The sequence below is a fragment of the Limulus polyphemus genome, unplaced genomic scaffold, assembly GCF_000517525.1.
Source record: "Limulus polyphemus unplaced genomic scaffold, Limulus_polyphemus-2.1.2 Scaffold933, whole genome shotgun sequence".
NCBI lineage: Eukaryota > Metazoa > Arthropoda > Merostomata > Xiphosura > Limulidae > Limulus > Limulus polyphemus.
The window spans coordinates 249118-261234 of NW_013666543.1; the positions used below are offsets into that span (position 1 = coordinate 249118).

Sequence of the window (12117 nt, forward strand, 5' to 3'; positions counted from 1 at the left end):
TTAGACATGATATGCATGTTCTGTGCTAGCCAATAAAATTCTATCGGGATCGCACGTTCGATATTTCCCTGTGTTGGAAGCTGTCCTACCGTTAGACATGATATGCATGTTCTGTGCTAGCCAATAAAATTCTATCGGGATCGCACGTTCAGTATTTTCCAGTGTTGGAAGCTGTCCTACCATTGGACATGACATGCCTGTTCTGTGCTAGCCAATAAAAAGTTATCGGGATCGCATGTCCAATATTTCCCTGTGTTGGAAGCTGTCCTACCATTGAACATGACATGTATGCTCTGTGCTAGCCAATAAAATTCTATCGGGATCGCACGTTCATTATTTTCCAGTGTTGGAAGCTGTCCTACCATTGGACATGACATGCCTGTTCTGTGCTCGCCAATAAAAAGTTATCGGGATCGCATGTCCAATATTTCTCTGTGTTGGAAGCTGTTCTACCATTGGACATGACACGTTACAATTATTTTGTAATACGTTTTAATACTTTAAGAAGATCTTTTAAGAAAAGTTTTGCAGACAATTATGTCTGTTGTATAAAAATTTGCCACTTATTAATTTTTGTTTTTAACAACACAGAATGGATATTATTATTAATTGTACAGTGAATAAAGGTAACTGATAAATATATTTGTCTTTCTTTTCCAAAATATTATAGAAAACCTATTCAAACTAATAATTATGTTTATCTGGAACAAACAGTGTAAAGTTTTGACTAATAATAATTAGATTCAACTATTAAGAAATAGGTGTATTTAGAAACACAGGATATATAAATATAATATAAGGGCGTGTGTTGAGAATTCGTGTTTTCTTTCATGGTACAAAAGCTTACAAAATTGTGTTCATATATGTATATATATAATATACATGAATATTTTTGACTAAAAATACTTAATAATATAAGGGCGTTTGTGGATAATTCGTGTTTTCTTTCAGTGGTACAAAAGCTTATAAAATTGTGTTCATATATATATATATAAGATACATGAATATTTTTGGTTGTTTTTACCTCTAGCATTGAAGATTGTAATTTAATTTTAATTATTTTAAAAAATAGGCTTCCAGACAAACTTCATCTCTGCTTTTTCTGTATGTACTTACTTATAACATGTAAACACTCAAGACGTGACGAATTAAGAATCCAGTTACGAAACACAACAGTCACACTTGAAACATCCACAAACAAAACAAACAGGCTATCGAAATCCGTTCTATGTTCCACGAACAAATGCCCAGTAAATACGGTGAGTCGGGCATGTTTTGGTGGTGAGTGTAGAAATGAACTCTAGACCATTCGTACATTGACTTTTTTGCCGAATAGTCCTGTTAGATGTTATCACTACTCGTTAGCTAACAATGGACCCTGTTGCATTAGTTAAGTTATTCCGGGTCATAACAGGATTTACCAGCGTCCTGAATGGGGAGCATGACTTTTTTTTTATATTGTTCTATACTGGCTTTAAGTTCGAGTTCGAAAGGTCGTTTAGAGATGTTTATATGCAATTCCCATTTACACGACTATAAAATATTTTGATGTAAAAAAAAATAATTTCATGATTTGGTATCTTGTTCAGGTACTACTGCATTGAATTAAATGGTAAATCAGTTAGTAAGCAGTTCCCTAATTGAGGAGTTCTAGAAAATGTCACTTAATCTTCCTTAGAAAAGCCTCTCCTCTTTCAGGTAGCTTAGCAGTAAGACTGAAGGCTTATAACTTTAAAAACCGGATTTCGATACCCGTGGTGGGCATATCACAGAAAGCCCTTTGTGTAGCCTTGTGCTCACTAACAAACAAATCCTTAGAAAATTTCATTTTTCCGGAACATTTGAAACGGAGCACAATCTGCATCGAGAGATGTTGTTGTTGGCATTATATACATTATACAATAGTAAACGTACATTGTACAATGATAAACATACAATGAACACATTGAAACTTGATTGTTAAAATTAGTAACTGCTTTAAGATAATATAATAAGAGAAAACGTTTCAAATTACAGGCAAAAGGTATCTTCATTCTTATCTTCATTAAGAGGAAATCATGCATGTTACTATACAGTATAGAGAACACCTACCAGCATTAGGCCTTGCTGAGTTATCTTTGTATTAGAAAACATCTTCCATCATTAGGCCTAGCTGAGTTATCTTTGTATTAGAAAACATATACCAGCATTAGGCCTAGCTGAGTTATCTTTGTATTAGAAAACATCTACCAGCATTATGTCTTGCTGAGTTATCTTTGTATTAGAAAACATCCACCAGCATTAGGCCTTGCTGAGTTATCTTTTTATTAGAAAACATCCACCAGCATTAGGCCTTGCTGAGTTAATTTTGTATTAGAATACATCCACCAGCATTAGGCCTTGTTGAGCTATCTTTGTATTAGAAAACGTCCACCAGCATTAGGCCTTGCTGAGTTATATTTCTTAATATCATTAGTATATATATATATAAAGCTCGTGATCGTACATTTATACAGGGTATGTGAAAATCTTAAAGGTGTCGCGATACAGCGATACGATACGATTATCATATCGTGAAGCCGTGATACGATTGTATCGATACATCGTCCGATACGATTTATGTATCTTCACGAAATTTGACAAGCTTTCAGTAAACATTATAAATCTTTTGTACAGTAAAAAAATCAGAATTTCTAATAAAGTATTTTTGCTAAAAATTAATGATTCAATAAAGGAAGTTGAGTATTGAGTACTACGTGTTGTCTTCATTTCTTTTATCAAAAACATTACATACAAAGTAACATGACAAATTAACAAGAACAAAATAGATAGACAGACGTTAACTTTTTTTATATTTTACTTCTCTTGCCAACTGCCATTTAGTTGATCAAACCTGAGAATTTTGAAAAAACACTGTAAAGTGTGAAGTACTTAAATAAGACAATGTTTACTTAGGAGTATAGATAATAAATTACAGACAAGACTGTCAAACCTTGTAACAAACCATTGGTAAAACTTCTGTGCTCCCCAGTGGCCCAGCGGTATGTCTGCGGACTTACAACGCTAGAAACCGGGTTTCGATACCCGCGGTGGGCAAAGCACAGATAGCCCATTGTGTAGCTTTGTGCATAATTACAAACAATAACAATAAACCTTCTGTATCTAGATATGTATCGTATCGACTACTATGATAAGATACACACCCCTAGAAAATCTACACTTGTGCTACGTTACCCCAGATTCGTAGGTTAACTTTACTGAAGCGTACCCTGACCGGAGAGGAAAGTGAAAGTCCGACCGTGACATTGTAAGAACGATGGATACAAACTCGTTTAACGGGTTGAACTTCGACTGACGAACGAATCTCCTTCGAACACGGAAGTGAACTTAAAGGTATATAATACCACATTCACGCTGATTGGTTAGACCGGGAGCAAGAAGGAATTTGAACGTAAATATTTCTACTGTTAATTGAATATTATATACTTATATATCCTAAAAGCTAAATACTTAACACAACACTAAACATACCGTTTTTTCTGTGTAAGTGCATTATTTATTATACATACGTATTTCTTTACTGATACTCTACAGCCTAAGATTCTCAATTTGCCATCATAACACTGCAGTGCTTTACTTCACTGGACCATCAATCAACTTCGTACTTACTAGACTTATAAACTAGACCAGAATGACATCGCCACCTATGCTGCTTATCCTTGCGGTTCTGATGTTTGTAAGCTACGAAGTTTGGGGACATGGACGATTGTTAGAGCCACCTGCCAGGAATATGATGTGGAGATTCGGCTATGATGTCGAGTCCAACTTTGAAGATACCGAGTTGTTCTGCGGAGGAATAGTGGTATGTATGTTTCTCAAGGCAAACATAATTGCGAGTCAAGAATCCATTCCTCTATCTCATCTATACACTGTGGGTGGGTTTTGTTTTACATACGTAAAATATCAGAAATTTTAAAAAAGAACCTTCTTGTCAATGGACTCCAGGTTTAATATTATTTTACAATAAATTCCGTGCGAAGATAAGCATAAAAAAAATATATTAAAGAGAGTTTGTTACGTTAAAGTTCTATACAAGTTTATTAAGGTAGAGATCTTAGAAGAATGTATACAAATGTTCATAAAGTTTCGATAGCAAAATTCCTAACATTATTGAAGGGCGAATTGAAATAAATTCTACAGATTTATTTAGTTCGCTAAAAAGCACTTAAGGAAGGAAGAAATAGTCTATTATGTGTGATACTTATAGTGCTTCATAGGTAAAATAAGTTTACACAATAAGGCTGGCATGTGATAATTCTCTAATTTCAGCAAAGTGTTCTTATTACATTCTCAAATTTATGTAGAACGTGTTTAACAGAATGAGAGCTTTTCTCTAGTATTTAACTAATGTATACAAGCCTGTTTATGTATATATATATGTATATATATATTTATTTATGAAAATATTTAAGGATAACTGGAATTTGCATTATCATAGCTATGTCAAGGTAAAAGTACAGCTTTCAATAACGTCATCACCACCCCCAGCTTATTATTATGCAAATCAGCCAGTTGTTTGAAATTCAAATGATTGGTCATCCGGACTATTGTACAGTAGATTTACATAATATTGTCAAAGTTGTCACTTTTGAAGTGAACTACAGAGCTTAAGCTATTATATATTGTTTCTCAACAACGCTTGAATCTCATCTAGAAAGTTATCAGATGAAGAAAGCCAACCAATCACTGGAAGTTGTTGCGTATTGTTTCGTTAGCATTACGTGAAACCTTCTTCAAATTAATGGTGCACCTGCGGATACCTGGACAAGGCGGACCATTCACAACACAAGCAAACGACAGCTATCTGTCGATTTAGCTCGCCTGAATCGTACGGTACCTGTTCTGAGATTGTGTCAGATATACACAGCCACAATTGATTACCATGTCAACGAGATTGTTACAAACAGACCTTACAAGGCCCGCCTGTATACTAGAAACCCAGTGTTAATTTTCAAAGATAAAATTATTACTAAGATTTTCTTTGTGTTTGTTCACGTTTATACAACGTGCTTATACATTTATGTGAAGGCGCGGCCCGACATGGTCAGATATTTAGGGCGCTCGACTCGCAATCAGAGGGTTGCGGTTTCGAATCCCCGTATCACCAAACATGCTCGCCCTTTCAGCCCTGGGGGCGTTATAATGTGACGGCCAATCCCACTATTCGTTGGTAAAAGAGTAGCCCAAGAGTTAGCGGTGCGTGGTGTTGACTAGCTGCCTTCCTTCTTGTTTTTCACTGCTAAATTAAGGACGGCTAACGCAGATAGACCTCGTATACCTCTGCGCAAAATTCAAAACAAACAAACAATTTACCGAAGTTACTTGGGGGAATGTAACGCGTGTCCCAAAGTATTTCTAGGCCACTTTGTTCATCCAAATTCCACTTATTCAAAACAAATATCATGTGTTTAACACGATGAAACTGGTATTATTAACCATTAGGATAAATAAGGCCTTGCCAATAGCACCAACGCATGGCAGCACAAAAGATCAAAGAATGTGATCCAGTAATGCGTGGTTTTATTCGTACCATTCCACAGGGTGTAGAGGTTGGTTCGTCTATCAATGTTTATTAATATCCACACCAAACTCCACACAATATATATGTGTCACATTTCTTTATGGTAGTGGTTAGATTCAGTTTCAGATTATCTTCAAACAAGTATTCATCTGTTATGTGAATTCAGGGTCAAACGTAGCTCACCTGTAAAAAAGAAATGTTTTTGATACACTGGACGTCTTGTTGCTCTACATGTTTTTGACCCATTGGATATCATAGCAGACGATATATTTGGTGGCTTGCTGTGAGCAGAATACAATTCATTTTTGAGTTCTTTGAAATAAAATTTAGAGAACCCGCAAACCTCAGATTGCTAGTCAAGCGCCATAACCACTTGGCCATGCCGGGCCACTTTGGTAAACAATGATGAATTGAAAACAGCTTTTCCAATAACTGTTCATGGTAATTATACTTCATATTGAAGTAAAATTTCAAATACTTTCAAAATGTAAGGTCATACTAAAAAAAATCTTCATTTATCAGCATAGTGTGAATGACAGTTCATTTGAAATTATATGAGGGGTCATCAGATGACCAATTCGCATGGAAATGAACTAAAGAAAGACGATGGACGTTATTTTATAACTCTGGTTTTGCCTTGTCACAGCTGAAATATTATAAATTTCAATTATATTTGTGCCGTATTTAGACAGGTTATTATACTTCATTTTACAACTTTTTAAAAATTCATATACACACGAGAGAACATTTCCTATGAATGTTTATTCATATATTCGCATATAATTCTAGCATCAGTGGAAGGAAAATGTAAGTGGAAATTGTGGCGAATGTGGAGACGCTTGGGAATTGCCTAGACCACGTGAACACGAAACTGGAGGTATATATGCCGGCAACATAACTGTTCGCTCGTTCGAGCCAGAATCGAATATTGATATCATCATTCAACTTGTAGCCAATCATATGGGCTGGTTTCAGTTTTCTCTCTGTCCACGTTCCAGTTGGGAAGAGTGGGAAACTAACGAGTGCTTCGACAACCATATTCTCGAACTAACAGACGGGTCAGGGACCGTTTTGAAAGTTCCCACTAACGACACTGGGCTCATTTTCACGCAAGTACAACTTCCGAAAGGCTTAACTTGCAGTCACTGTGTTTTTCGTTGGCACTGGATGTCAGGTAAGTGCTTAAACTGATTTTTGAAGAATAAATAATGGAAAAATAATACGTTAGGAAATATTCGTCAACACTTTTTTCGAGCTATGTGTCATACTATATACGTATATCATGTTTGTTTCACAAAGTGGACTTCCGTTTTAAGTTGACATAAAATGGACAACTAACATTCGCATGGCAATATCATAATTACGTTGGTGGAGATCACAAACCTATTCCTTCCTTCGTTTCCATTGCTAAAAATATAACTTTTTATGGCAGCATATCTGCTAGGCCGCTACAAATTTTCGACATTTTCATGGACTGATCAAAGTTAATCATATAAAATATTATGTAAGCAATACTTTCCTAATTCTCCTGAAGCATATATATATATATATATAACATTTGCATTCTTTAAGCTCTGACTTAAAACAGGTTAAACCCGGATGAGATCACCCGCTAAATCAAAGGTGTTACTTTTTCCAGACTAGAGTTCACCCACTCTTTCATGGAATAGTTGTATTTTTCTTAACCTTGTGCATTGTGGACTATCTTTCAACTGTCCCGTGGAGCAGAGACTTTTCTACATTCTTCACCTGATTGGTTAGTTACAGAGAAACTTGTATTGAGATTATAGTTTCAAGTCGGATTCTTTAAGAAGAGATAATTTATTTCTGTTCTGGAGGAGCCAGAATGATACAGAAGTCCCGTACTTGTATTACTGTATTTTTCAATCCGTTCATTTTAAGACTTTGCTGCTTCCTAACGCAATAGTCTACGATTGTTTTAATCAGCCCTTATACTGTTTTGATTCTGAGTAAAGTATTCTAACGTGTCCTGTCTCTATTATTCCACCTGTAATAAATTGCTACACTTTTCCTTCCACATAATAAATTCACGAACTCCCACTAGTTGCGGAGATCGGGTGCCCTGCATGTTAGGTTTAATTTTGAGATTTTGCAACATATAAAGGGGTGTCCCAGAAGTCTGGACCCATGGGAAAAATACACAATTTATTCTTAATTTATTTATTATTCAAATTGCCTGCCATTAACAGCCATACACATACCAGTTCTTGGTATACTGTGCCATCAGAGTACTTTCTTAATTGAAATATGTACTATTAACAGTAGGTATGTGTTTATCTTTAAGTTTGTTTGTTTTGAATTTCGCACAAAGCTACACGAGGGCTATCTGCGCTAGCCGTCCCTAATTTAGCAGTGTAAGACTAGAGGGAAGGCAGCTAGTCATCACCAACCACCGCCAACTCTTGGGCTACTCTTTTACCAACGAATAGTGGGATTGACCGTTACATTATAACGCCCCAGGGCTGAAAGGGCGAGCATGTTTGGTGTGACGGGGATTCGAACCCGCGACCTTCAGATTGCGAGTCGAGCGCCCTTACCACCTGGCCATGCCGGGCCCTTTATTTTAACTTTAAGAATATAATGCCTATTTTTCCCATGAGTCCAGACTTCTGGGACACCATATGTTACTCCTTATTGTTTATATATGCTTTGTTTATTAATTATATCAACTGTCACAAAATTGTAGCTTTGTTTACATTAGCACATAATCTCACATTATTCACTTCTTCCCAGAGTAGTTTCGAACACTTTAGGTCGATATATAAAATATTCACTAATCTAAGATATATTTATGGTTTGTTTTATCAGGTATTGAAATGTTTGAATAAGTTTGACAAAATGTAGTCCTATTTACTACTTAATGTACGCCAAATTTGGAGTAGCAGGATCTTTTTATTTAGTACAATAAATGTGACGAACATCAACGCAACCCTGGAGTAATTTTTAACTACTTCATTCTTCACTGATTTAGTGGACCCAGCATGGCCAGGTGGTTAAGGCACTCGACTCGCAATCTGAGGGTCGCGGGTTCGAATCCCCGTCACACCAAACATGCTCGCCCTTTCAGCCGTGGGGGCGTTATAATATTACGGTCAATCCCACTATTCGTTGTTAAAAGAGTAGCCCAAGAATTGGCGGTGGGTGGTGATTACTAGCTGCCTTCCCTCTAGTCTTACACTGCTAAATTAGGGACGGCTAGCGCAGATAGCCCTCGTGTAGCTTTGCGCGAAATTCAAAAACAAACAAACACTGATTTAGTACAGGGCTCTAATAAAAATATGTGTGATTACACTTGAGAAACAGTTCATGTGTTATAGGTTTCATGAAGCTTAGTTTTGACAAAACATAGTAGATAATATGAGTTGAGTTTGTTGTGTGTGTGTTATAAAGTTGCAGTTGGTCAAATAATTTTACCAATTTAGAGAGAATTCCTGGTAAGGAACAAGTCGATGAACTGCATTGTATCTATACAAGTATAATAAAAAAATTCAAAATATTATAAAGACAAGTAGGGATCGATGTATACGTAACCTAGCTAGCTATAGTAATATAGAACGTTTTAAAACAAAAGGTATGGAAACAAGAAAGTCAAAACTACAATTACTGAAGTTACTTATAAATTTGTAAATTTATTTATCCCTTATTTTGGCAATTTTTTTATTATTATTCTTGTTTGTTTCCTTTTTTATTAGCTATATTTTTGTGCGCCAGCAATACCAAGCGTGGAAGGCGCGTATACCAGATTCAATTTTATTACTCATCAGGACCTCTACCAACCTACCCTCAAACCTAATTATATGCCCGAAGTAGTGCATCGTTCGTTTTATATATATATATACACCAGTATCCTTTTCGGTACAAAAAAAGAATCGTTGGGAACCCCAGACTGAAGAGTTCCGTAAAAGAATTAGAGCGATACCGTTCGTTATTTTATCAGTCTGGAAAAGTCACTTACTTACTTAGGTGAAAATTCGTTGAAATAGTTAAATTTTGATCCACTCCATAAACACGTATATAGCGATTTAGGCGGTTTTATAAGTATACTAAGTTTTGATTTTGCTCAGCCAATATTGTAAAATAGCCATTGTTAATAATCAGACATTTTTAAAGGTAGTTTTAAATGGGTGATATTTATGGCCGCCATTTTGTTTCGTTACGATCTTTACTCTTGGTCTACCCTTATCTTACGGGGGTTTAACCATCTTATAATACGCCTACGGCCCCAAAGTTGGGGAGCGCGATATATTTTTTGTGGCGATAACGGGACGCGAAGCTAGGCCTACAGATCTATAGCACAACACTTTAACCATTGGGCCACACTCGCATCCTATTGACGTCATCTGTAGTAGTAGTATTACATTTTATTTCAGTGAATGATGATTTTGTCTTGTTTAAATGTCATTGTCGAATAGTGTAATATAAATAGGTTGAAGAACAAGTTTTAATCATTAAAATACAAACCTTAACTTTCTTACTAAAAGCAGAATCATAGAATAATTATTTAACTGTTGACTACAAAAGCTGAGTGAAAGCCAAAAATATATCCATGAAAATCATAATTATTTTTAATAACTTCCAATCAAAAGTACATAGATCAAAATTATAGAATAACTTATCACTTATAGTGAACATAAATCCATAACTGTGTATACGAGAACATATGAACAAACGATTAGAATACGTTGATTCCTCAGCTGGGCATTTTTTATGTTATTCTAAACACAATACAGCACCATCTCACGAGATCGATAAACTTAGAACACTAAGGTTAGTGTTAAATCTGTATTTTAAGATGAGAAAACAAAATACTTTTCATAAGCTTAAGCATTAATAATAATAATAACATTGTGTTTAATTCATAACTATGACATACGTCCTTGGTCTTATTCTATTTCTCATTGATTTATCATATATTATTTTGAATTTTAGGTAACAACTGGGGTAAATGTGAGGACGGAATAGAAAGACCTGGATGTGGTCCGCAGGAGACTTATCGAAACTGTGCCGATATTAGCATTTTATCTGGCGCTGGAATTCGTGGACCAGGCATTAATAATCCAGGTTCTAAAATACCAGGTCTCTCGACACCGTAACTGTAGAGCTGCACTTGTATGCAGAACGTTCTCCAAACATACTGTATAACGAATATTTGTGTTTTTTTTATCAGTATAATTATAAAATTAATTTATTTTCTAACTTAATCAACAGGATGAAATACGAAATAAAGTTAAAACGACTATAAAAATCATGTCTATATATATTCTAATTTATTTAGTTTGTTTCTCTATTGTTAATCAAAAAAGATACAAAATGGGATGTCTGTAATCTGCTCACCGCGTGTATCGAAACTTGATTTTTAGCGTCTTTAGACATCAGGTTTACCGTGTAGCTGTTGGTATTTAGAAACATTTAGTACATTATACAGGTAGTTTTAAATATAACAATACAAAAATTCTATGCACGTAGGTATAGACTGTCCGTTTGTTTCTTTAAGCTCAAAGCTACACAATGGGTTATCTGTGTTGCGTCCACTGCGGAGGATCGAACCACATAGTTTAGTTTTATAAGCTTACCACTAAATCCATGGGAGTCGTATGTAAAAAAAAAATGTGTTCAAGACAAACCCAGGCTTTGATTACTTTAATGTTTACCAATGTATGGCATTATTTACGAAATGTTCCTTCGTTGGATCGGTGGTAATTTTACAAGATTTGAATCTCCGCGGTGGGCAGGGGGCAGACAGCCCATTGGGTAGCTTTGAGCTAAAACAACAACAACAATCTTTACGGAATTCATGTTATTTTTTCTACAAACCATTTAATAGACAATAATAAACTACGCAATATAATTATATATCATATTCAAAACCACCCACGTCAATGACCTTACTACGATACATGAAATTAGAAGAATTTTATGCTTAGTCTATTACGAATTATGGATTTCTAATTTATAAAGTAAGGGCGACATGAAATATAAAGTTATGTAAGTGAAAAATAAGGTGGCAGGTGTTAAAATCTATTAACTTACTACGATAACAAAAATCTTGAAAACTACAACATAACTTCATTAAGTATTTCAAAGTGTAATTACGAATTATGGAGTTTTAATTTATAAAGTGAGGGCGACATGAAATATAAAGTTATGTAAGTGAAAAATAAGGTGGCAGGTGTTAGAATATATTAACTTACTACCATAACAAAAATCTTGAAAACTACAACACAACTTCATTAAGTATTTCAAAGTGTAATTACGAATTATGGATTTCTAATTTATAAAGTAAGGGCGACATAAAATATAAAGTTATGTAAGTGAAAAATAAGGTGGCAGGTGTTAGAATCTATTAACTTACTACGATAACAAAAATCTTGAAAACTACAACACAACTTCATTAAGTATTTCAAAACGTATTTATGGCCTGTAGACTTAAATAATCATTAGTGAAGGTCATATTATGCTGGACGTGTGCACCATGTCAAGGCATCTTAACGTATTAAAAATCTCGTCTAAATTCAATACGTTTCACGAGAATATTA

At 35.0% G+C, this 12117-nt stretch overlaps 1 protein-coding gene across 3 annotated transcripts in view; it reads left to right on the forward strand.

The window, feature by feature from the left end:
- The window catches only part of LOC106461317, an 87805-nt gene extending 77007 nt beyond the window's left edge, over positions 1–10798 (forward strand). For 2 of the 3 annotated variants that reach the window (XM_022388188.1, XM_022388187.1), the window contains 3 exons: positions 3574–3841; positions 6350–6734; positions 10511–10798. In XM_022388188.1, coding sequence (XP_022243896.1) covers positions 3671–3841; positions 6350–6734; positions 10511–10674 — 720 coding nt within the window. In that variant the 5' untranslated portion in view covers positions 3574–3670 and the 3' untranslated portion in view covers positions 10675–10798. Of the gene's footprint in view, positions 1–3201; positions 3431–3573; positions 3842–6349; positions 6735–10510 lie in introns of those variants that run through there. The other variant, XM_013921135.2, reaches the window with a different exon arrangement.
- Positions 10799–12117: the final 1319 nt, after the last annotated feature.